Here is a 26,877-nt window from a genome sequence, read left to right as displayed (position 1 = left end):
GCTACATGCAGCCCTAGAAAGGTGACAGGTATGATTCTGTTTCCTTTCATTTGTGGCTTCTACAAATCACTATTTGAAAAACCCTGTAGCGCTTTATAAAAATTTTTTATTTTATTTTTAATTACGGTAAAATACACATAACATTAAAAAATGTATCATCTTAACCGTTTTTTAGTATCTGGTGGGTTATGTTGAGTGCATTCAGTCCACATTGTGGTACCACCCAGACCGGCTCCAGAACACTTTCACCTCGTAAAACTGAAACTCTGTCCCCATTAAAAACCACTCCCCATTTCCTCTCCTCTAGTCCCAGCACCCTCATTCTACTTTCCGTCTCTATGAATCTGACTACTCTAAGGACCTCCCATAAGTGAGTCACACGGTGTTTGTCTTCTCTGATTGGCTTATTTCACTCAGCCTAACGAACCCAAGATTCACCCATGTTGTGCATGTGTTAGAACTTCCTTCTTTTTTAAGGCTGAGTAATATTCCCCTGTATAGATACAGCACATTGTGTCAGTGTACACTGGGGTTGCCCCCACTCTTGGCTAGTAGGGTACAGTAACGCTGTAAGGCACATGAGTGTGCTAATGTCTCTTTGAGGCCCCACTGTCGACACTTTGGGGTATATTCTCAGAAGTGGGAATTGCTGGATCATATTGGTAATTCTATTTTTCACTTCTTGAGGAACTGCCATGCTTTTTTGCCATAGTGGTTGTATCATTTTACATTCCTACCAATAGTGCACAGGATTCCAATTTCTCCACATTCTTGCCAAGATATTCTGTTTTTGTTTGTTTGTTTGGTAGTAGCCACCCTAAGTGTGAGGTGGCGTCTCATTACCTCTGTCACTGTGCACACTGAGTTCCCTACTCATGCAGAGCAGGTGAAGGCACAGGGGGTGAGCAGGGTTGCACAGGGCTGCCCAGGCAGACTACCCTGCTGCAGCCCAGCCCTGCCTTCACCTGACTCCAGACACATAGGGAGGTGGCACTGTGGGTCAGTCTTTGAGTCGGTGAGTGGAAACCTCAGAGGGGACAATACTGAAAGGACCAGGATACCAGGTTCAGGGGGTGGCCATGAACATCACTTGCCCTCCCTGAACCAGAGCTCTGCATCTGTGAAGTGTGAATAAAATGTCACCTCATCCAATAAAATGTCATCTTCATTCAATAAAATGTCATCTTCCCTGAGGTGTGGGGAAGTCAAGGGGTAACATATGTGAAAACGCCTTCAAAGACTCTGTGACAGGACAGCTTAGACTTCACTTGAGAGGCCACAGTGCAGCCTCCGCTACAGATGGAAGGCGAGTCTGGCTTGAGCCATAGTCAGTGTAGCTAAAATCAGTGGCATCATCGCTACCATTGTGAGGAACTCTGGGCCAACAGTACTGGGCACGTGCCACGTGTTATCTCTGGTTTGCTCACATTCCTATGATTCAAGTGTCATTATTATCCCCTTTACTGACGAGACAAAAGGGCTTTGACCTAGGTTATATAGCTAAGTGGCTGAGCCAGAATTCAAACCTAGCTTAGTATTCAAAGTTACTGCTCTTTCCTCAAGAGCAGGTGACATCCAGGCTCAACTCGGGTTTCTTCCCCGTTCATGTCCAGTCTATCCATCCCTCTGGCAAGGAAATCCAGGTGGTCTAGAACTACATGCAATATTTTCACACACCAAAAATCAGTTGATGACCACACCCAGCTGCCAGGCTAAGAGGAAAATTCTCTTTCTGTGTACAACATTGGTGCCCCCAAAGATTCAAAACTTTAACATAGTGCTTGGTTTCTTCTCTGCTTCCTTCAGGGCCCATCTGGTTAGACAATATCTCCTGCACCGGCAAAGAGGTGACCCTCGCAGCCTGCTCCTCCAATGGCTGGGGTGTCACGGACTGCAAGCACACAGAAGACGTGGGCGTGGTGTGCAGTGAGAAAAGGATTCCGGGCTTCAGATTTGACAATTCGCTGATCAACCACATAGAGGCAAGTCGTGTGCTCTGGGGGACTCTTTCGTGTAGGTGTTCTCTTTTCTTCATTCAACTCACCTTCTACTTACTGATTTTGTGTGAGTGCTAAGGTGGGAAATCCAGGCCTGCTTGATTTGCTGTGGAGGCAGTTGAGGGCGGATTTCTGGAGAAGGGGATGCCATAAGTGGGGAAAGGGCGTCAGTGGGGAAAGGCTTGGGCACGGGCACGGTGCCATAGAGGTGTGAACTGGGGAGAAACAGGTTAGTACTGCTCAAAAATGTATGAATCTGGGGGTCATGTGACATGCAGCTAGAGAAGTGGACATAGAAAGCCTTCTGGGCTATGCTCAGGAGCTTGCCCTGTGGACTAGGAAAATGTATTAGTTATCAATTGCTTTGTAACAAGTTAGTGGCTCCACGGTTTCCAGCTTTACACAACATATTCTTATCTCACATAGTTTCTAGGGTCAGGAATCCGGGGGCTGTTTGATTTTGCTCCGAATCTCTCATGAGGTTGCAGTCAGGCTGCCTGCTGGGGCTGGGAGGTCCTCCCAAGTTAACTCCTGTGGATCACTTCTTGGACTTTTGGCTGAGATCAAGCGTCAGTGCAAAGCTGACTCCTGTGGTTGTTGGCAGGCTGTATAGTTTCCTTCTGGCTGGTAGCAGGAGCCCTCTGGCCCTCTCCGCGCAACATCTCCATAGGCTCCCTGATTTCCCTTAAGATATGGTAGTTGTCTCCGTCCAGAGCCAGTGATTTGAAAAAAAAAGACAGAGAGGGAGCGAAACATGGAAGCCACAGTCTCTCCTAAGCTGATCTTGCAAGTGCTACCCTGTCATTTCTGCTGTCTTCTGTGGGTCACACAAAACAACCTTGTACAGCATGAGAAAGGTGACCCAAGCTCAAGCACAGAAGACCCTGGGGCCATTGCAGTCTGCCCATCACAGGAAAGTTGTTCTCAATCTAGTTGGGGATCAGAATCATTCTAAAAATGCAGACACGCCTGACCTGTGGTGGCGCAATGGGTAAAACAGCGACCTGGAACGCTGAGGTTGCTGGTTAAAAACCCTGGGCTTGCCTGGTCAAGGCACATATGGGAGTTGATGCTTCCTGCTCCTCCCTCCTTCTCTCTCTAAAAGTGAATAAATAAAATCTTAAAAAAATAAAAATAAATAAATAAATAAAATACAGACACTGGGTACACTGGGTAATACTCATAATGTTGAAATCTTATGACTCAATTTTTATATCTGAAATTTTAATTTAATGTTATATATAATGAGAATTTTATCATTATCAAATATTTTTCAAACCATTATTTTTATTAGTTGCCAAATATTCTATATTATAACCTATTATAAATTAGTTCATCTTTCTTGATTATTGGATATATATAGATCAGTCTATATAGAATTACAATACTTATTCATATCAAATGATGCATATCAATTCATAATTTTTTACTGCATCTTTGATGATTTCAATGGAATTTGTGAAATTATGTATGGTTTAAACTATGTATATTTTAAAGTTTCTTGATATTGACAAAAAAAATAGAGAAAACGTTTTCTAAAATGCTTGCCCAAGTTATGTATAAAAGTGTAATTTACTCTTTATAAAAATGCAGATACTGGGGTCTCACCTCACACCTACTGAATCAGAACCTACCCTGGGGGGACCAGGTAACTTTTTTAAGCTCTCTCAGGTGACTGCTGTGGCCAGCCTGAGCTGAGGCAATGTCAGGAGTGGCAAGAGGTTTGTGATCGTTCTACAAGTATGGCTCAACTTCACATTTATCTTTTCAACAAGTTCTCCAATTAAACAATGAAATTAGCACATAGTTATTGCACCATTCCGCTTGCAGAGAACGTGGGGCTTAGGGCCAGAGGAGTAGGCAGCCAAAACTTCTTCCTCAAGGAACGTGTTGGATGTCACCCCCCACGGGCAGTGAGAGGTGCCATGAGTGTGGGCCAAGAAACCTCCAGCTGACCCCAAGATGAATGCTGAAGAAAGGAGGCTCTTGAAATTGTCCTATTTGGGCTCTAGAGGAAGTTCTACCCAGACTGTGATATTTACGTTTTCCTCTCATGACTCACACTTTCCTGCTCTTTTCGCACATATTCCTAGAGCATGCTGGGAACTTGTCCAAGCCCGCAGTGGAGCATGGAACAGGATCCTCTGCCTTCCCTCTGCTGGCAGGATGAGACTTCCAGCCCACATTCCTCAAATGCTGCTTAGTTTATTAAGGGTAACTAGCAGAGATGATTATAGAGTTGATGTACTTTGTTTAGTGCTGACAAGTTTGCTCTGCCATGAAGTTTGTAATTTGAGTTTTTCCAGCCCAATTTCACACTTTTCATCTCTACTCTGTATAACCTCCTACAGAATGATTAGTGCCCACTTATATGTATCCCATCTTTCCAATGAGATTGGAAGCTCCCTGGAAGGGCAGGGGCTCTATCTCACTTTATCCAATAGAAATCATGCTGGGTACCTAATGGGAACAATATCTCCAACTCCCAGATTTTCTTCTTCCCAGAAATGCAAATCAAAGATCATTATCCCCTTAGGTGAAGACTCTCCCATTCATTTATAGTGCTGCCCTGTCTACTAAGACAGTGAGCTTGTTTATAACATCTTTAATGGGCCTCTGTTCAGCCAAGAACCACTTTGCCAAATGAAGATCCAGGCTTCTGGGCATAAGAAAGTCATTGATGGTTTGAAGCAAAAGAAGGTGGGCCAAAATGTCAGTGGATTTTGCCACCAGGAAAAATGATTCTGGAAAAGGACTCTGTGAATATCACTCCAGCTGAGTTTTACTGACCACCTCTATGGGCAGTTTTAATGCTCAGCATTTGAAGGGGAAATAATATAAGTCATATGAGAATCAGACTCTTGATTGGGTAAAATAGGTAGAGAAGTAACTGAACATATATGTTGGAGAGTACTTTCTTATTCTGGAAGGGTTGAGAGCCCATGACAGGAAAGCTTAGTTCCTGCCTTTATCCTGGACATTGTTAGGTATCTGTTGCATGCACTTCATGGTCTGGGACACCATTAGGGAGAGAAAACTGGGCCCTTGTCCTCCAGCCCTTATAATCTAAGAAGACAAGATACACGCCTTAGGCATCAGCAAAATCATAAGTCAACAGAGCCAAATATCAAGAGTACAATGATAGAAGTTTCTTTTGAGAGCCAAATTTTTTAAACTTAAACTATATAGGTAGGTACATTCCTTATTGAGGTAGCGCCCACACGTGGTATTTTGTGGAAGAGTCATAATCAAGGGGCTAAAGAGCCGCAGTTTGCCGACCAGGGCTTTAGGGAATACTAGAAGGTCATTCTAAAGTAGGAGCCAAATCCTAAGTGATTTACAGTAACCCTGAGAGGATGATCTGGGGGGATATCTGACTTGAAGGGCTAGATGATATTCACAGCCTTCCAAACTCTGCATTTTCCTAGAAGACCTCCCTCTTACTGTCATACAAATCAGACTGGTCTTTGTTAGCTAGACTAGGGGCTTGCATTTCCAGCCACAGACACCGGGCAGTGCCCTGTAACCCCTTCCCTGTGGTTTTGGATGAAAGTAGGTCATGAAAGAGCCCAGATGTCAGGATGTCCGAGGAGAGCCTTTGGAGTTTCCAGAGGATTCTTCCCCCCAGAACTTTGTGGCTAAGGCAGAGCTGGCCTGATGGGCAGGAAGCCGCCACGGCCAACAGAGGGGATTTTTGTGGGATGCTGAGAAGTTTCTCTGAAATACCTCATGTAATAGCCTGTGTTGAAAGCTGAAGTCATGGAACCACTCCACTTGGCTAAAGAAATGTCTCTTACTCATGTTGTGGACAAGAGGACAAGATGTAGGTTTGGTGGACATGCCATTGGGTGAAGTCACAGAGTACTGACTAAGGGTGTCCAGGACAACTGCAGAGTGGTCAATGTGAACACAGTGGATGGGTCCTGTGGTGCTTCCCAAGGCCCCACTCCTGCCTTTTCATCATGTATCAGAAATGCACATGGAGATTAAAATGAGTACTGATCAAATTCATTAGAGACACAAAACTAGGAAGGGTTGATGGAATAGAACATTATGGAATAAGATTCAGAAAAACCTCAGTAGATTGAAATAACAGGCCCAAACTAACATATTAGGGATGAACAGAAGGTCCTATATCAGGGTTCATGGGGAGCAGGGGGGACTCAGCCACAGAGCAAAAGCTAGAGTACCTGAAAAGTATTGATTATATTTAAAATATCCCTTAACGGAACTGGTTGACTAACAGCGCAGTCTAAGCCACGGGTATGATATGGCTACTAAAAAATTAAACATAAGCCAGTGCATTGAAAGAAGTTATTTTCCTAAAGTCTTTATTTTTTTGGACCAAGAAATGAGTGCAAGGTTCAGTTCTGGGGACATCTCTTAACTAGGTCACCCAGAGGAAGGCCTGCAGGATGGAGTCAGGTCTGGAAACCATAACACAAGAGGAAATGAAGATGTTGTGTCAAGAAAAACAACATGGGGGAGGAGAGAGACAGTGGTTCTCTTCAAATATCTGAAGTGCTACCATAGAGACAATGCCTATGATTTATATTAACTCTCAGTATTCAGATAGATTGGAAGGCCCTAGCCAGAGAGCTTGGTTGGTTAGAGCATTGTTCCAAAGTGCAGAGGTTGCGGTTCAATTCCCATTCAGGGCACATACAGGAGCAGATCCTCTCTTTCTTTCTCTTTCTCTTTCTCTCTCTTTCTTTCTTTCTTTCTTTCTTTCTTTCTTTCTTTCTTTCTTTCTTTCTTTCTTTCTTTCTTTCTTTCTTTCCCTTTCTCTCTCTCTCTCTCCTTCCCTCTCTCCCTTCCTTCCTTCCTTCCTTCTACGCTTCCTTCCTTCCTTCCTTTCTCTCTCTCTCTCTTTCTTTATTCCTTTCTTTTGTGAGAGGCACAGAGATAATCCGACATCCACATGCTCCCCAACCAGGATCCACCTGACAGCCCCCATCTGAGGCTAATGCTCAGACCAACTGAGCCACTGGCTGTGAGAAAGGAAGAAGGAGAGAAGGGGAGTAGGGAAGGGAAGACGAGCAGATAGTTGCTTCTCTTGTGTGCCCTGATTGGGGATAGAACCTGGGATGCCCGCATGCCTGGCCGATACTCTATCCACTCAGCAAGCTGGCCAGAGGCTTTCTCCCTTTCTCTCTCTCTCTCTAAAATCAATAAAATAAAGATTAAAAAAGATAACCTGACCTATGGTGGCACAGTGGATCAAGTGTCGACCTGGAATGCTGAGGTCACGGGTTTGAAACCCCGAGCTTGCCAGGTCAAGGCACGTATGGGAGTTGATGCTTCCTGCTCTTCCTCCCTTCTCTCTCTCTCTCTCTCTCTCTCTCTCTCTCTCCTCACTAAAACAAATAAATAAAAAATTTTAAAAAAGATTTAAAAAATATATTGATGAGAAAGTAATGGGATGTGGATTTGAAGTTCAGAGCAAAAACTCTGTCACACTGAGGGCTGCCCCTTGACATTAGAGTAGTTTAAACAGGAATGGCTGGCCTCTGGCCAGGAGAACTGGAGCCAGATATTTGCACTGGGAAGGAAGTAAGATAAGGTGATTGCCAAGTTCTCAGATCCCTTGTTACTCTAGTTTTGAAAATGCACCCAACCCACACAGCGGATGCCACAGCTGGTTATTGGCGGTGTCTACCATTGTGTGACGTGGTGTCACACACACACACATGCACGCGCGCGCACTGCTGCTAATGTGTGTGCTGTGTGCTCTCCTCTCTCCCTACCTCTTCTGGCTCCTCACGACCTTGGCCTTGAAAACAGGAGCAGACTTCTTGCCCTCGCTCTTCTACATAAAGTGTGAGAGCTAAAGCCCTCTCTTGATTTCCCCCAGTTTGGGGCCCACACATTCAAAAGTGGCCATGAGTAGAGTGTGGTCAAAGTGAAGGGTCAGTTAATACTTTCTCTGTGTCTTGGGATCCCAGGTGTAAATGACTGGACTAGTCCATGAATGTGGTACAGATACCCCATCTCTCCACACAGCTCTGTAGATCCATCCTCCTTGACCTTTGGGGCAGGTCATAGACCATTAGAGATGACCCTCAGGTGTGGGCCTTCTCAGGAGCACACTGGAATTTCTGAAACAGAGAGAGTGAAAGAAAACTGCATCAGTCTAGACCAAGTTCATCCTACTCTGGGATGCCAGAGGCATGAGTCACTGAGCTCTGGGGCCTAGCTGATGGAATTTCACTCAATGAGCTAACTGCTTCCAGTGGTCTCTTTCTGCCTTTGCTTGTGGCATCCTTGAGGCCCCTCGACACTTCATAAATTCCCTTCTTCAGAAGGGAAAGAGCACACCTTCTTAATGTGAATGACCCCACCAAGGGAGAGTTCACAGCTGTGGACCCTGAGCTACCCATTGGCCAGCAGCAAGGACACTGGGCGAGTCCAGTCTCTTCTGTAAGCTGAGTGGGCTGACTTTAAACCCTTCTCACTTAGACGGTCTAACTCAGGGGTAGTCAACCTTTTTATACCTACCGCCCACTTTTGTATCTCTGTTAGTAGTAAAATTTTCTAACCGCCTACCAGTTCCACAGTAATGGTGATTTATAAAGTAGGGAAGTAACTTTACTTTATAAAATTTATAAAGCAGAGTTAATAGCAAGTCAAAGCATATAATAATAATTATTTACCAAGTACTTTATGTCGGATTTTCACTAAGTTTGGCAGAATAAATCTTTGTAAAACAACTTACTATAGTTAAATCTTTCTTTTTATTTATACTTTGGTTGCTCTGCTACCGCCCACCATGAAAGCTAGAATGCCCACTAGTGGGCGGTAGGGACTAGGTTGACTACCACTGGTTTAACCCATGGAGCAATGGTTTCTCCATCAGCGTGACACAGCATGCACTCAGCATTTACAAGATAGTTTTAAATATTCTGTAGGGGGAAAAAATCAGATGGTTTTCGTAAAAATGCAGGCTGTTGAGTTATTCCTACCCGGATTTACCTGCCTGGGTTCATTCCATCCAGAAAGTTAGCCAGGCAGGGTTGCAGCTCTCTCTCTCTTCTGCTACAGACTACCTCTCCCTTTTCTGTCACAGTCACCTCTTTCTGTGTATTCTAAGTTTTAGACCCCAGAGTTGAAGGCAGGACACTTGAGTTCCAGTCCAAGTGAAGGCGAGCTGTATGCCCAGAGTGACTAATCCTTCCCAGGTCTCTATCTCACTGTAAAATAGCATTTTCATAAGGACAATGAGTCTCAAACCTTAAAACCATGAAGTCTTACAAAAAGGTAAGCAGGAGCAAAAAAATTAAATGGAAAATACTGTTGGTTCTGAGGGAACAGATTTGTTTTAAATCTAGAAAGCAGAGCCCTAACCAAACCTCCCAGGATTGCAAAGGTTCTTAAATGGAGAGGCACTTCTTCCTGTCTGTGGCGGGTAGACAAATTGGAAAAAGCATTAGATAAGGAGAGATTATAAATCCAGATGCCCGCTGAGCAAACCTCTCTCCACGGGCTGTTTTGCACATTAAGTCATGTGCTCACAGGAAGGCGCATGTCTGGGTCCACGTGCAGTTAGACCGGGAAGTAGCAGGGCTTTTCCTTTTCTCTGTCCCCACTGCCTTCCTGACCCACTTTTTAACGACTCTTTTTGCAAAAGCAGCTTGGTTATCAGAACTGACGGGAAATCCCTAGGCTGTCAGATTTAGGTGTGGCCCCTAAGCCTCAGTTTCTCCTTTGTGACAGCAGGCAGCCCAGGTGGTCTGGAGGGATCAACAAGGATGAAGAGGGCAGAACTGGGAAAATTGAGTGCCTCTATCCCCTACTCACATCCTTCAGGAAGGGCACTGAGACCTGAAAAAGCTTTTTCTTCTCTTCAGTGCGGGGACCGAAGCTGTTGGGGAAATTTTCAATTCCAGGAGTCCAGGTTTTTATTAGTGACAGCTGAGAAACGCTTCAAGCTTTTCTCCCCCAGGCAGGGGTCGTCAAACTTTTTATAAAAACTGCCCACTTTTGCAGTGCTGGTCAACCTGGTCCCTACCGCCCACTAGTGGGCGGTCCAGCTTTCATGGTGGGCCAATCGCAGCGCTGTTTGGTTGGGGGGGGGGGGCACAGTAGGCACCAGGTTGACCAGCACTGCAAAAGTGGGCGGGTTTTTATAAAAAGTTTGAAGACCCCTGCTGGGAGCCCAAAAGGAGTAATCAATTCTAAAAGGTTGCAATGCACCTGGCCAGTTTTGTCCTCCATCAGAGGGAAGGTGCTACAGGTTGCACTCTGTGTGTTAGGATGGAAAAGGAGGCTGTGTTCATCTCCGTGCTGTTTAGAAGGGGTGGTCCCTCCAGGCCTAAATATAGACCGGCTACCCCCAGTGGCCACAGGATAGCTGGGCGGACTCCCTCTGTGGCAGGAGAAGAAATGGTTTTAAGTGGGCAGTTTGTACTGGACTCCTGAGCAAGGGAATGAAGACTTAACACCAGAAGCCGACAGCCTCTGAAATCCCTGGTCTTACTGAACTGTCCTGTGTTTGGTCTCTCTGGCTCACAGGGAGAGAATGTATGAGATCCTGTCTGGTGCTAATATTCTATGCTCCTGTTTATCGAGGGCCTCCATGTGGTCAGGGTTGCTAGCCATCACAGGGACACAAGAGAAGTCATTCTAAGGTGACCTATTTTCCCAACTAAAAATAGGTCACAGCATCTGAAAAGCAAAAGGGCATTTATGCAGCTAAGACAACAAAATGTTTGAAATTACACACATGCTGGCAAATCTGGGAACTTGGTTGGTGGCCAAGGGGTTACCCATGCAACCCTTTCAAAAGCATAAATGGCATTGTAATTGTGAGATGAAGTAAATAAATAAGTAGTATTATAAACTGTCTTAGATGAAATAAATGAATGGACAGTATGTACTCACACTTTGAACTGGGGGGTAGATGGTGAATTGTGTGGCAGCGTGGAAAGGGAAGGATGAACAAGGAAAGATAGGGTCAGAGGTACTCCATGGATGGGGTGGGGCTGAGCTGGCGGGAGGAAGCCTCTCTGCCCGGCAGTCTGCTGCTCTGACTAAGGCAGGCTTCTCTGACTAGTGTCCAGTCCCGCTCTGCAGTGGGCCCCAGTGGTTCATCTGAGTCACCTCAGCCATGCTGGAGGGGTCAGTGTTAAGGAATCCACCCTCCCCATCCTTATGAGTCTGTTGCTAAGGCAGCTGGATGCTGTATCTGTTCATTCATTCATTCACTGCATTTCCATTGAGCACAGGCCCTGGGAATAGAGGGATTAATGAAATGAATGGACAGTCTTGCCTGCTGGAGCTTGCTGTCTAGTAGTGGAGAAGATGATTTCACAGACCATTACTTTGTTACCATGGTGATGATTGCTATGAGAAGCATCAGGTACCCCACCCGGGAGTGTGGTGGACTGGGGGTCCTGGCCCAAGACTTGCCTCGTCTGTGGCCTCGGCCCCCCTGCTAGGCCGGAGGACTAGTTGCTGGGACAGGTGTCCTGCCAGCTTCCTGCAGACAGTAGGGCTTGCCTGTGCTCCACAGAAGCAACCTCTGTTACCAACCTCAGCACTTCGGGCTGGAAAATGAAAGAGTGTTCGGTTTTCCAAGCAGCAGTGCAAAGCTTTGATTTATAGGAGAGGGCCCAGACAGACTGCGACTTTTTCCTGTGGTAGCTCAGATTAGCATGACCTCAGCTCTCCACACTCCCCACGCTGTCCCCCACTGGCCCAGTAGGTCTCCATCACAGAGCTGAGGAACAGACATCGAGGTGAGCCTCCTCACTGCCCTCCATTCATCTGACACAGTCATGAGCTGGAGAACTGGAGAATGTTACAGGCAACTTTTACTATGAATTCCTAATTTGATCATCAAAAGGGAATCATGACAATGTAGCCAACTCTTCTAATACATGCCTCATGAGCCGACCTGTGGTGGCAAGTGAATAAAGTGTCGACCTGAGGTCACCGGTTCAAAACCCTGGGCTTGCCTGGTCAAGGCACATATGGAAGCTGATGCTTCCTGCTCCCCCCTTTCTCTCTCTCTCTCTCTCTCTCTTCCCCCCCTTTCTCTCCTCTCTCCCCTTTCTTAAAAACTGAATAAATAATATCTTTAAAAAGGAAAAAAAATAATACATGCCTCATGATAAAGTGGGTAACTTAGCTAAACCATCTAAATGTGTGCAGACAGTCAGATCGGCTTTCAATCCAGTTCAATGACTATTTATTCACCACAGATTTCAAGGGGAAAAGGAGGGTGTTAAATAGCTCAGATGACGAGGGAACGAATGGATAAAGGGCAGACATTCTCCTTGTTCATCCATAAGTCACACGGGCAGTGCTTGTGCTCTAAAGGGAGGCAAGCGCTGCCTCGCTGTTTATTTTGCATTAAACAAAGAATAAAGGCAGTCTTTATTAAGTTTCTGGCTTGGAAGCCAATGTTTCTAGCTAAGTTGAATTCCTGCTATTGGATTTTTAGAAATTATTATTGGTTCATTCCAAATATATTTGAGGATCCACTATGTGTCTGTCTGGCAGTAGGAGCTGTGGGTGGTATGAAAATGAAGAAGGTGCTGGTCTGTGCTTGAGGGACTCACAGTCCGATGAGACACGAGGACAGATAAAGGGCAGTATAAGATGGTCGGGATGACCAAGGGAGCCACATGGAGGAGGGGATGCTCTCTCCCTCTCTGTCATGAGTGACAGCAAGACTTGTCTAATTGACCTCTGTCCCAAGGCCTCAAACACTGCCCGAACTGAACATCATACCCCTCAACAACTATTATTTTGAATGAATGAAATTGTCCCTGAGGGTGGGGAGGATTTTGATGGGCAGAGAAGAGAGAATGGCAGGAGTTCAAAGAGTGAGGGTGAAAGGCAGTGGGCGATCTCTGGCTGGAAACAGGAGGGAGGGAACGAGACGGGAAGACCTGGAGGCTCTTTGCTGGGGTGCGAGGCTTGGGGAGGCACAGGAGGAGCTGGGCAGGGCACCTGAAGACACAATGGTCAAGGTGGATGAATGTGCCAGTAACTGACCCGGTCTGAGGGGAAACATGGGGCCCGTGTGAAATGGCCGAATTCCAGTGCCCTTCCTCTACCTGCACAGCTGACTGGGGAACAGTGGGGATGGAAAGGTGGCAGGAGGATGGAAAGGCCTTGCTGGGCAGAATGGGCCATGCAAGTGAGCAAGCGTGAGCGTGCAAATTATGGGCGGCCGGAGCCTCGCTCAGTGAAAATAGAGAAGGCTGCGGGCATCCTGGCTGTGTTTGATTTGAGGTGCTGAGAGAAGCACCACACTGGTAGTTGGGGACATGGAGCTCTATCGTGAAGGCCATTTGTTAAATGTTGAATAAAGGAAGCTGTGGGCTTTGAGAACAAGGTGTAGGGACCTGTTAGCGGTACAGGGAAGCGGCTTGCTAAGCGAGTGGAGGTTGTATAGAACTAACCAGTCGTGCATTCTAGCTGGAGTGCTGGAGGACTGGTTTATCTCCACCATGGCCCTCCCACCCCAATCCCACTCCAAAGAGGACATCTCAGAGGGGAAGGCTGGGCTGACATTAAATCATGACGTCTAGGGCAGAGGGAAGAAGGGCCCTGGGCGAAGACCTGGCTCTTGCAAACGTGCCTCCCAGGGGGTTCAAAGAGGACTTAGAAAGGCAGTGGAGAAGGTCATTGGCTGGCAGGAGGGAAGAGAGGGGATGAGATAGGAAGAGCAGGGAGGCTCCTGAGCAGGAGCCTAAGGCCTGGGGAGTGGCAGGAAGGCTGTGTGCTGGCCCCCACTTCTCAGAGCAATTGAAGAGCTTCCCCGGCCTGCTTGCATCCTTGCCTTGCCTCGCCTGTGTCTTTCTCTGATGCAATCTCCAACTGAACTTTCAAAACTAGTGGTTTTTCCTCATTGGCAACAGCCCCATACTGTCACCTTGTGGAATTTGCAAGTCATTCACAGAAGCTGCAAATGTGAAATATCAGGCGCAGGGCTGGGAGTCCAAGCTCTTCACCAGCCCCCTGGCTGAAGCAGGCAGGTCCTGCCTTGCTGTGCCTTGATTTTTCACTTTGGAAGGAGATGGTCATCACTCCCCGGGCTCAGGCCCTTTCTGGGCACGTGATGAGCTCTGAGTAGGACAAAATGTAGAAGGTTCTGTGGATTTCCGGGGGCTGGGGGAGGGGGTTGGAGAGCTCAGTGAACTACTGTCTCTGGCAAGAGGGACAGCATGCATTCAGATCTTAATTTGAAGTTTAAAATGTGCCAAATGCATTATCAGCTTCTGGGCTATTTAACTTAAGGTAAAACTAGCAAATCCAGAGAGCCCTTTGTTAGGAAAAAAAAATGTGTGTATGTTTCAGTGTTTCAAATCTTTTCTTCTCTTTTGGAGTTGAACTTCTGGGGGAAAAAATCCTTGCGCTTGTGGTTACAGAAGGGATTCCACAGCAGTGAAATAAGCAGACAAGTAATGTGTGTCTGCCTCTGTTTTCCTGCAGAGGGGTCTGAGCGGCCTACATGAGCTCATTAACTAGCAGTCAGCACTGAATTTGAGCCAGGCAGGGGTTCCCTGCCACCCCCTGGCCTGAGTCAGAGCAGCTGGGAGGCGGCTCTGCCCTCAAGCGCATGTACTCAGGTCTGACTCACGGCCCCTCCTCCGAGCAGGCACAGAGTGGACTTCGAATGTGCACAGCATGGTCAGGCCCCTTAGAGACCGCCCAGAAGCCTGAGCCACAGGCCCTGCCTCATGTGGTCAACTCCACACCAGCCAGTGAACAGGGCACGGGTGGGGGCGAGGACCACTCAGAAGCCAGTAGTTAGGACCCTAGAACACCGGCTGGGAGTCAGACTCGGTTTCCCCCCTGGTTTACCTACAGATAAGCTGTGTGAACTTGGAGAAGATGCAAAACCTTGGCTAATTTTCTCATTTTTTCCTTATAACATGGTATACCATTAGCCTTCGCACAAGTTCTCTTGGGAATTGAGCGAGGGGATGGATGGAAAGTTCTGAGCAGAGAGCCTTACGTGCAATGACTTGATCGGTGTTTGATGAATAAGGGCCCTCGCAGTTATTATTATTCAGAGAAGAGGCAGGCCAGTGGTTGGGAGGAAGCCTGGCAGGGTCCGTGAAAGGGAGATACCGTTATTTTGTTGAATGAATGAATGAATGAATGAATGGGGGGGTGGATTTGAGCCCAGCAGAACAGGAAGTAGTTTGTTCTATGAAGGGTGAAGAAACGACATCCCATTTTGAAGGCACAACAAGTATAAAGCTGCCCGGGCCAGTTTCCTAAGGCTTTGGAGGAAAGTCCCTTCGGACCTGTCCTCTACCACATAGGTACACAGACAGACACACACTCACACGCAGAGACCCACACAGTGGATGAGTGCACAACCCTGTGCGTGCACATTGTCACATCCACAGACATAGACATGGACAAAAAGGCCTATTGCACAGAGACGTGTGTACAGACACATGGACACACACACCATCACTCACACACTGAACTGGCAAAGAACAAGGGTTCTAGCACAGCCGCTTTTCTGAGCCTTATTTCCCACGTCCTAGGGCCCACCCGGCTCTCCCCACAGTTATACATCCGCTGAAGGGATGCTGCCCTCCATCCAGACAAGGGTACAGGGTCTGCTGAGCTCTCCCTGCCCCCCGGGCCTCCCCTCTCCTGTCTGGCTGGGGGCAAGGTCCACACTTCACATCTCCCCTCAGCCAGCCTGCACTGCTGCCCCAGGTGGGGGTGGGCGTGGGCTGGGAGGGCAGCATCTGTGACTGTGACACATTCCGTCCGGTTTGCCTGCACTGGGAGGCCACTGATGTTGCAGTGGTAACTTTCCTTCTGGGCATTGTGCATCACCCTGAATTCCAGCCCAGCTTCCGAGGTAGGAAGAGGGGCTAGCCAACGGGCTGGCTTAGACCACAAGCCTTTTCTTGGCTCTCCCCTGTCCACGTGTCTTGGTGGCACGGGTCTTGCGGCCCCAATGGAAGCTGTAAAGAATCTAGGATCCAAGCTGGCCAGCACCATCTTGCCACTGGCGGCTCTCCTTGCCATCTGCGCAGAGAGGAGCCAGGGCCAGAAGTCCTTGCTACCGGCCCACATTCTTTCTGTCACCCTGCAGGACTGCAGGAACAGGGCCTGGCTTCGCACCCTGGAGCCAGTGATGAGAGACGTGAATCTATGGGCAGGGACCCAAATAATGGTCCTGTTCAACCTTGTGGTTTATTTACATCCCAGCTGGGTGGCATTTGGGTTGGGTGTCTTGCATGCCCCTAGCCAGTACCCATGCCCAGCCCCACCCCAACCCTCACCATGTGCCTGGGGTGCTCCTACCTCTGGGTGGTCTCAGGGAGATCACTGGAGTCAACCAGCTTTCTCACTGGATAATGGGCCAACAGTTAGCTATAAAGCCCCTTGTTCTATTGTTTGTGGACCATGTGAGAAAAAGCACATAGGCCTTGCTGTGGACTCTCACGCAGTAACTGTTATGGTCACATTGCAGTTCATCGGGTCTAGTGTCGATTTGGGGCTGGGGACACCGAGGGGGCTTGAGGGGAATTAGTTATGTCAGGCTGTGGGCACCTTGCTAAGTAATTTGGGCATTAATGCATAGGCAAGAGTGAACCGTCAAGGGACAAGATTGCACAGAACTTTCTGGTGGCTGGCCCTGTGGCTGATGGATGGAGGAGGGAGATGGAGGCAGGGACTCATTTAGGGAGCCTTACAAGAGCCTGTGGTGGCCCCATGGTGCAGGGGCAGGGGCAGAGGGGAGGGGCAGGAAGTGAGGGATTCAGGAGAACATTTCCATAGTGTCTGAGGGCAGACTGAGTGAGCCTCGGAAAAACATAAACTCCGCAGCAGCCTCCCATTCCTCTCACCCAGCTGCCATTCTACCAAATCCCTGGGACCCAGGAGAAAGCATAGGGCCAGAGCATTGCTACTCCATGTCGGGGCACAGGGAGGAGAACCCATGCTGCAGTGAGACAGGAGCCTGCCCGCCTCCTGGCCTCTTCTTCCTCCCCTGTCGGGGTCCTGCCTCTCTCACTTACTGCCCCAGGAAGATGGATGGAGCTGGGGATGAAGAGGGGGCTTCCCAAAGGCTTTAAGGCATTCAGAATCCTTCCCTTCCTTGCCCACCCTACCCCCTGGTCCCCAGGATGTGCCTCCCCACTAGGGCAGCCTAGGTCCCCACACATCCTCCTCCCCTCCACTTTTCTCTCTAAGTCCTACCCATACTTTCCTGGGACGTTTTCACTCAGAATGTTGACTCAAGGATACTAGGATTGCTGAGGCTCGTCTGCCTGAAACTTCAGTCTTAGGAAAGACACACACACACAGTCACTCACACATATGCTTTGGAATAAAATACAAAATGCAAATTGGTTCTAATATGAAGCATGAAAATTCAAGAACGCATTCTATCTCCGTGACTCTGAGACCCTGCAGGAGGGGACCGCCGCCCTCTGTTCGGAGGCTTTTTGGTAGGACATGGGGAGACTGCTGGGACCCTCAGTCATCTGACAGTCGGGTCACCGCTGCACCCTCTCCTTGGGTCCCTGCAGTCACACTGCCTCCTGTGCACAGTGCCTTACAAACAGGGCCCTGTGCTGTGCTCATGGGAGTGCCCACAACCCCCTGCTGGGCCTGAGGTTGGAGGCAGGCTAGCCTTGTCCCCTCTCCATGGTTGGGCCAGGAAAGTAACCCGTGTCATCCTTTCCAGAATCTGAACATCCAGGTGGAGGACATCCGGATCCGAGCCATCCTCTCTGCCTTCCGTAAGCGCACCCCTGTGACTGAGGGTTACGTGGAGGTGAAGGAGGGCAAGGCCTGGAAGCAGATCTGTGACAAGCACTGGACGGCCAAGAATTCCCGCGTGGTCTGTGGCATGTTTGGCTTCCCCGGGGAGAAGTCATACAACACCAAGGTGTACAAGTAAGAGGCCTGTGCAGAGCACATTTCCTGGGCTGTTGCCGGTTTGTGAAGAGGAAGAAGTTCTAGTGGGGGCGCTGGGCAGAGGGCTTCCACCAGTCAGTGGTCATGTTCAGGCCTCATACTCCTAGGGGAGACAGATCCCATGTGGATAGAAAGCCAGAGTGAGGGGTTGAGGTGGCTGAGGTGACCTGCAGTGCTGGCAGCCAGCTCGGTGACCACGGGGGCTGAACCAGGACAGCATCAACTTAAGAATGTTTACTTGCATTCAGTAAATGATTAGTCTGAAAAATCTGGAGCTCATAGAAACTGTTAAAAAATTTTATCAGTTACACCAATCCCAATGAAATCTTACAATTTTGTTATGGTTCCTAAGGTTCATCCCCGGGGAAGAAAAGAGTAGATAATAATGGGACTTAGAGTAATTTTCCAAGAAGGGTGTCCAGTGAAGGGGCTTCACCCTGTGACAAGCTGGTGGCCGGGTATCCTGGTCAGTAGTGGAGCCTTCCTATCTCTTCTTCTGTTTACTGAGTGCTTACCACATACCAGGCTCTCCTCCTAGTCATTGAGTCCTCACAGTATTAAGGAGTAAGGTTGCTTTTGAAGTTGAGGAAACGAAGTCAGAGAGGACAGTGCAGATCTAAGATCCAAGCTTGGGTCTCCAGCTATGGGGGCCACACTCCTATGGAGAACAGACTCCCAACTCTTCCCTTTCAAGCCAGAGGAAGTCAGGAGCCGTGGGATCCAGCCCCAGCTCTCCCTCCAGGTCGCTGGAGTTGGGGCTGATTGCGGGTCCCTGGGCTTAGCCTGGCTGTTTTGGGTCAGTTTCCAGCCCACCACGAGGCTGACTGCCAGTGGCTGAGTTGCTCTATTGGGTGGGTTCACTGTCCCCCCCAAGGGTGATCCTAGTGGTGATCCCCACCCCAGACACCCTCAGACGTGGCTCAGACCTTCTTATTTGCACCGGGTTCCCATCCTATAATACTCTGGAGAATTCCTGCCAGCTGGCCAGCTCCTTCCCTGAAGACACCTTCTCAGCTTTTCCTACTACTGGAGCCAAGAAAAGCAACTGTCTCCCTTCCTACGTCACCCCACCCCTCCTACTCCCATCTGGTGGCCCCTTAGTGTCCCACCCTGGCAGAGTCCAGTCTTGGGCCTGGGAAGGCTGCCATCAGCCCTGCCAAGCGCAGGATGGGGTGTCTGAGGCCGGTAGCATGTGCCTGCTCAAAAGCCTTCTGAAAGCCATCTCCCCAACTGTGGTCAGTCCACAGTCCTTTCCCTCATTTTGAGGAGGGATCTCAGGTCTATTTAGGCAGCTGATCCCCTCACACGCTGGTTTGAAACTCATTCTCTGGTCCTCCTGCCCCTGAGTCAGTGCCTTTGTTTTTTCAAATGGGGGCAGAAAAGGGCATCCGAGCTGAGCTGGGAGCATCAAGGTGGTGGTGAGTGGACTTTCAACTAGGGCTGCTGGACACCAGCTCCTCCTTTGGACCTGTAGCTGGGGATGGTGTGGAGGGGCAGAGCACCAGCGAGACCCTCTTGGCTCGGCTTTGACCTTTTGTGTTAGTCTCTGGAACTCAGCTGGCAGTTGGGCCCCAGAAAATAAAGGTGTGCTGGGCAGAGTTTTCTGTGCCTTGGAGGTACTGTGAGGGGTGTGAGATGGCAGCCAGCTGGAGGAAGCGGTCAGCAAAGAGCAGGGATTCCCTGGGCATGGGTGGCCTCAGCGGTCACCCGGTCCAAGCCCTCAGTCCACAGGGCGAGAGACCCAAGCCTGCCTACCCCCACCAGAGCCCGCAGGGCTACTCAGAGAGAGCTGTTCACACTGCTGCCTCCACCTTCAGACCCTGCTCCAGCCCTGGGCACTCAGCCCAAGCTCCTACCATGGGACTTGCTGCCCTATCTGAGAGCTGGGGCAGGGCTGGCTTGGGGGTGGGTGTCTGTGTGCCCTGCTCAGAAGTTGAGGACAGAAGCCTGGGAGCTAAAGAGACAGTTACACCCTGGCAGGGTTCCTGAAGGCATGGCTTCCAGTAACATCTGTTCCCGTTGCCCTTTTGCTCATCCTAGCCATCTCTGAGGTAGCTAAGGTCACCCCCTGAGGCAGGGGAAGTAGCTTCTCAGGGAGGCCTTTCACTCCAGGAAGGAAATTATTTTCAAAGTAAATCTGTCTGGGATGGTGTTAGTAATCTCTCTGCATTCACCAGGCCCCTAAGGGGCTTTGTAGCCTTGAAAAGTCACCAGGGCAGTGACCAAGGCCGTCTCCACCCTGGCTCCCTCTGCTAACCTGCAGGCCTGCTGGCCACTCACAGTGTCCCCCAAGGCCAGGACTACAGCTCTTCCTCAGAGTCTCTGCTAGCCACCTCATCCTACAAATCAAAGGAGTCCACAAGGGTTACCTACATGTCCCCAGAGGCCTCTGTGCCCAAAGACTCACCCAAGAGTAGAGTCCAGGGCTCCCCAACAGCGGCTGCTTTGCCATGAGCTGACTTCTGCCCTGGGCTGGGGAACCTCACATGTACCTTGAAGCCACTGAAGCTGGAGCTTCAGGTCCATCCCCAGGGCAGGAGCACTTTGTACTACAGTCTTCTCATTTTCCTTCTTAAAGCAGGACTCCACTATTGATATTGACTTTTTTTTTTTAAGTGAGAGAAGGGAAGACAGAGACAGACTCCCACATGTACCCCAATCAGGATCCACCTGGCAACCCCTGCCTGGGGCTGATACTTGAATCAACCAAGCTATTTTTAGTGCCTGAGGCTGCCACACTTTGACCAACTGAGCTATCCTCAGCACCCAGGGCTGACACTCAAACCAATCACTATGGGAGAGGAAGAGAGGGGGGGGGAGAGGGAAAGAAGCAGATGGTCACTTCTGTTGTGTGCCCTGACTGGGAATTGAACCCAGGACCTCCATATACCAGACAGACACTCTATTCACTGAGTCAGCTGGTAAGGGCCAATATTGACTTATTGACACGAGCTTACTAATCAGGAATTCCGCATCTATGTTGCATCTGAGGAGTCTGAAAGGGCTCTGACAGTTTGGTTGGTGGTTGTCTGAAACATAGAACCAGAGTGAACCTGAGTGAAACAGAAATGCCAACCTCCCTCGGTTTCATGCAGGGAAAGGAGTTCAAAGTGTTGATGTAAGAAACATCCAAACCTGTAGAGAATGTTTATGAGTTTGTTTTCTTTTTTTTTCTTTTTTTCTTTTTCCAAAATGAGAAGTGGGGTGGAGGCAGGCAGACAAGACTCCCGCATGTGCCCGACCAGGATCCACCTGGCATGCTTACCAGGTTGCGAGGCTCGGCCCCTCTGGGGCATTGCTCCACTGCGATCAGAACCATTCTAGCACCTGAGGTGGAGGTCATGGAACCATCCTCAGTGCCCAGGCCAACTTTGCTCCAATGGAGCCTTGGCTGCGGGAGGGGAAGAGAGAGAGAGGAAGGAGAGAGGGAAGGGTGGAGAAGCAGATGGGCGCTTCTCCTGTGTGCCCTGGCCGGGAATCAAACCCAGGACGCCTGCACGCCAGGCTGACGCTCTACCACTGAGCCAACCGGCCAGAGCCTGTTTATGAGTTTATTTGAGTCAAGCTGACGACAATTGCTGGGAAGCAAAATCTCTACAGATTGAGAAAATGCTCCAGAGAATGGCAGTTCTACAGCTTATTTTACACATTAGAATAAAAGGAGGAGACATAGAGGGTTATGTGAAATCCATGGGTAGTAGATTAAGGGAGGCGGGAGAAAACAAAGTGGAGAAGTCTCTGGGATTGGGTAAAATTAAGAGACAAATGCTCTTTTACATTGGTGGGTACAGGATAGTTACCATTACAGCACACAGAGATGGTATTTGGGCAAGAAGATGGCAATGAGGGGTTCTGTGGTCTCTGCTCTGATGCCCCATGGCTTTATCTTGAGAGGTCTGGAGAAGATTACTCTGGTGTGTTATTTTAAATGTGAAAAGACAATAGACAGGCTCACTTAAGGTAGAGATTGACCTTTGTCAAGGAAGCTATAGACCTAGGATGTGACTACCCGCCACGATCCATTTATAGTTTGGAATTTTTATGTTCAGACCATCCTATGTGGTTTACTTTAGGTCTCTGAATTTATAGGGCCTGCCATACAGGCCTCCTCTGAGCTTGTTAGGTTTAGTATGTGGCTTCTTTCATCCACAAAGGCTTAGGGAGATTGGAAGCTTACAGTGGATTTGTCATTTGAGACCTGCTCACTCACCTGAGGAGGACCCAGAGGACAAACAGTTCCCATGCCTGTGGAATAACTGAGAGTCTCTGAATCCATGGAGAGCCCTGTGACTGCACTTCTCTTTGGGCCAGACCTCACAGTGGCATGGTAGTAGCTGAACTGAGAAACCAAACTGCAATGGGAGTAATTGGTCCTGAGATGGCAGTGGCCAAGTGGCAGCATCTTAGTCACCAAGGGCAGGTTGGGGTGGTTATGGAGTAGACAGCAGAGCCAAAACAGCAACAGAATAGTCTTATGTGCACAGACCTATGTCTTTGGCTAGTTGATTGTGTTGTTCCTAGAAGTGAAGTACAGTCGTGCACTACTTAACAATGGGGATACGTTCTGAGAAATATGTCATTAGGTGCAAACATCATAGAGTGCACTTACCCAAACATAGGGGGCATAGCCTTCTACACACGTAGGCTATCTGGTATACCACTGTCATATGTGTGGTTTGTCATTGACCGAAAACTTATATGTGGCCAATAGAAAGCCCACTAAATTCTTATTCATTCTGAATAAGCAGAAAAGTTCTAGGTCAAGTGAACAAAAGTCTAACCTGAATCTTAAAAACCAAGTCACAGCCCTCAATCAATTCCCAGACTTGAGCCAATTTATAGAACCAGAGCCCATTGTATGAAGGGGAGGCCAGGTCCCCTTGAGAACAGACCCTGGTACACTACCTAAATTTTATACTGTTAATCTTTCTCCCAGTCTTCTCCAAAAGGACCTAGGATCTCTTACCAGAATAATGGTGCACTAGGAGAGAGGAAATAGAACTTTTGGGCATTACTGGACACTGACTCTGAATGAAACAGATTCAAGAGACCGATTGTCACTGTCCCGCCTGTCAGAGTAGGGTGTTATGGAGGTCAGGTGATAAGTTGAGTTTTAGTTCAGGTCTGTCTCACAGCGGGTCCTGGACCTCCTCTATGTAACTTCCCTATGTTAACGTAAGAAAAGTCCAAATTCTCATACGTAAGAATTTGTATGAGTTATTTGAGCCAAACTGAGAGCAGCTGCCAGGAAGCAAAATCTCAATGGACTGAGAACATGCACCAGAGAAGGGCAGTTTTGCGTCTTATATTATATATTAAAATCGAAGGAGAAGGCATCGGGGATTACATGAAATCCAGTGGTGATAGGTTAGGAAAGTGGAGGAAGACAAAATGGGAAATCTCTGAGCCTGGGTAAAAAGTATAGTGAATAGACACATGCTTCTTTTATATAGATGGGTATAAGATAGTTAACAGTCAGCAATTAATACAATAACAATAATAAGGAGGGGTCCAGGAGAAAAAGGGTATTACCTTGACGTTCCAAAGGTATGTTATTGTAGAAGCAAAAAGACCATAAACAGGCTCACTGAAGGTAAAGATTGACTTTTGTCAGGGAAGATACCAGCCTAGGACACGACTACCTGCCATGACCTGCTTTTTTTTAGCTAGAAAGTGTTCATTTCAGACCATCCCATGTGGTTATTTTAGGACTCTGAGTTTGTAAGCCCGCCACGCTGGCCACCCCGAGCTGGTCAGATTTAGTATGAAGTCCCTTTTTTGTCCACACCTACTTCCTAAATGTATAATTGGAACAGACATACTCAGCAGCTGGCAGACTTCCTACAAAAGCAGGGTTACCCTTGGCTCAGAGAGAGTCAGCAGGACTTTTTATTGTTAATTGAATCAGTCCAGCCCAGTGTTCTTCTTGCTACCCAGCCATAGATCTGGGTGCCTCTTTCTCAAGCAGGCTTCCCACCCAGGCCAATCACCAGATTGTGATGGGCTGCCCCCCCCCCCATCCTCCCCAGGGCTCATCTGCATACCCTGGGCCTGTCTGGTGTAAATCATGGGGAGGATTGAGTGCCTTTGTGATGGGAGCCTGCTGAGGGTCAGGGTGCATTCCTGTGAGCTGATGTAAGAGAGAGGCAGGGCTGCGTGGGACAGGCAGCAGCATTGAGTACGTCTGTTCCTGGCAGAATGGACGTTCTCTAAGTGCAGAAAGCAAACGGATTCTCCAAGCCAGTGAGAGCCGAGTGATCCTGGTACAGCTGATAGCTGGAGTGCACACCTTCCTGTGGGGTCTCAGGGGAACATACTGGAGGTTGTGGATCCAAATACAGAGGTCTGCAGGAAGTGGGGCGGGGCCGTGGTTTTTGGGATTATCAACAGTCTTCCTGAGTAGTTCTTCACTCTGGGCTACAGCTCTGGTGAGCACACATCCTGAATTTTCCAGGTGTTGGGGGGACTGATTCCTAAATTTAGCCTTATCTAAATTCATAAGAGCTTTAATAGGAGATACATACATGTGGTGGCCTGCCGGGCAAAATTCACACTCCTACCAGAACGGGGTCCCTTTTTATAGGGGATCAATAAAAAACTACATGACAACCCAGTTATGTAGATCACCAGAAAGAACAATGCATTTCTTTTTTTTTAAGACTTTATTTATTCATTTGAGAGAGAAGAGAGAGAGAAGGGAGGAAAGAGCAGGAAGCGTCATCTCCCATATGTGCCTTGACCAAGCAAGCCCAGGGTTTCGAACTGGTGACCTCAACATTCCAAGTCGAACAATGCATTTCTAAGTTAAAGATAACAGTAGGCAGTGGCTGCACTCCGTACACTCATTAACCTCCCTCCTGGGACATGATGTTTGCCTTTGGGAGACAGCCTTCTGGCTTTGGGGCAGTCGGCCCAGAGTGAGGTTTGCAGAGTCACAGAGAGGACTCACTGGGAGCACAGCCCTTCCCAGACGCCTCTGCGGCTGGAGCCACACTGCATCTCTGCAGTGAGTCCCCTCCAACAGCTTCTGTATCACTGCACCCACAAGTATATTAGAATCGTTACACATCTCAATTTTTGGTTAAGAAAAGGTACTGGTGGTATCTGTACGGTTTGTCTTCCTTCTGTGTTCACATCCCATTTACTTTGAGCAGAAACTTCAGCAGAGACAGGACCTTGCTTCTGTTCCCTCCAGGGCCAGACTGCCCTGGGAGCCCCTCCGCTAGGCAGCCAGCCATGAGGCTGTCTGGCTCTCTCTGGCATCTCACTGGGTGGGTTCTACCAAGCTGGGACAAACACACAGACCCTAAAGACTGAAGACAGCATGACAGGACAAGGTATATTCTGCCCTCTGCCTTCATGAATACCGCCCAGTTCAAACCCTACTCTTTTGTGAAGTTGTCCCTTATCACCACAACCACAGGGATCCCACCTGTCTCTCATCTCTCCATTTTTCCTTTATTCTAAATCACTTTTATTTATCTTACAATCCCTTAGGTAGCCCTTTCTGTGTGATGGACGCCATACTCAGTGCTTTACAAATAGTGATTCATTTCACTTTCCTAACAATTCTACTGAGTATATCCTAAGGCTACTTCTAACTGGGAGATGGAGACATGGAGACATAGTAATCTTTCTATTAACCAATTCATTACTCATTGATTGGCTTGTTTTAGGAAAAACTTTGACTTACCTTGACCCATATTCTGCCTTTCAAAAAAAGGATAGGCGGTACAGAATAAGAGCACCTCTCGGCCACAGTGTGGAGATAAACAGCCTCACTGGCTCATGGGAAAGATTGGGTAAGGTCTGTGGCTGAGTTTCATCACCATTATAATTATTTTTACCAAGCAAATTTTACTTCAATTCAGCCGATGGGGCAATTTCATACTGTTCTCATTGGATTTGCATCATTGGGAATCTTAACTATCAACAGGTGAGTGTTTAACAATCAAGCTGTACTGATCATTGACAAAGGGAAATAAAGGCAGGGCACAACAAATGTCAGAATTATCCGGAGTCCAGGTGACCAGCCACTGTGGTTTGCCCAGGACTGAGGGGTCTCCTGGGACCAGGGATCTCTCCTGTTTTAGATGCCTTTTTGCATTTGTGTTCATAGGCTTCGGTATTATCTCAGCACGCTGGCTGAGTCCCTTGTCTCCTAGACTGTAAAGTGCCTGGGGGCCATGCCGCCTTTCCCTGTCCTACTCCCATCTCAGTGCAGGGCCCGCAGCATGATGGGTGCTCTGCGCGTGCTTTCCGGCGTGCTGTGCAGAGCCGTCTATGAAGCTCGACTGGGCTCCCACAGCAGAGCCCATGGCGTCCGGCTCCTCCAGCAGATCCCCAGCAGCCAGCACAGTGGTGACCCAGGGCAGGTGCCCAGTGCCTAGTTGTAGAAGGAATGGGGGGGTACCAGAACACCCCGGTCACCACGCCCCGCCCCCTGCAGAATGTTTGCCGCCCGGAAGAAGCAGCGTTACTGGCGGTTCTCCATGGACTGCACGGGCACAGAGGCCCACATCTCCAGCTGCAAGCTGGGCGCACGGGTGCTGCGCGACCCCGTGAAGAATGTCACCTGTGAAAATGGGCTGCCGGCTGTGGTGAGTTGTGTGCCTGGCCAGGTCTTCAGCCCTGATGGACCTTCGAGGTTCCGGAAAGCCTACAAGCCGGAGGTGAGAATGGGGCAGGAGTCTGGCCACTGGGCACCTGAAGTGGGATGGGGTGGGCGGTGGCGGTTAAGGGGACAGACAGGGAGTCCCTGGAGAGAGTGAGGAGAGCTGGCCCCAACACAGACCACTTTTCTAGAGGGCAGGAAAGCGGACAACACCTGTCGGGGACAACCTCGCCAATAAGTGCTGCCTATAGGGCAGCGGTTCTCAACCTGTGGGTCGCGACCCCGGCGGGGATCGAACCACCAAAACACAGGGGTCACCTAAAGCCATCGGAAAATACATAATGCATATCAGGTATT

The 26,877-nt window shown here is 48.7% G+C and overlaps 1 protein-coding gene across 2 annotated transcripts in view; it reads left to right on the top strand.

Annotated features, from left to right (window-relative positions):
* Nucleotides 1-26,877, top strand: part of LOXL2 (lysyl oxidase like 2) — a 101,682-nt gene that overhangs the window by 40,520 nt on the left and 34,285 nt on the right. For both annotated transcript variants that reach the window (XM_066351736.1, XM_066351727.1), the window contains exons 3-5: nucleotides 1,807-1,982; nucleotides 17,674-17,885; nucleotides 26,356-26,578. In XM_066351736.1, coding sequence (XP_066207833.1) covers nucleotides 1,807-1,982; nucleotides 17,674-17,885; nucleotides 26,356-26,578 — 611 coding nt within the window. The remainder of the gene's footprint in view (nucleotides 1-1,806; nucleotides 1,983-17,673; nucleotides 17,886-26,355; nucleotides 26,579-26,877) is intronic.

Source organism: Saccopteryx leptura, chromosome 1 (assembly GCF_036850995.1).
Source record: "Saccopteryx leptura isolate mSacLep1 chromosome 1, mSacLep1_pri_phased_curated, whole genome shotgun sequence".
In the NCBI taxonomy this organism is placed as follows: domain Eukaryota; kingdom Metazoa; phylum Chordata; class Mammalia; order Chiroptera; family Emballonuridae; genus Saccopteryx; species Saccopteryx leptura.
The sequence above is the reverse complement of the archived record's forward strand: the minus strand, read 5'-3'. Positions and strand labels throughout refer to the sequence as shown.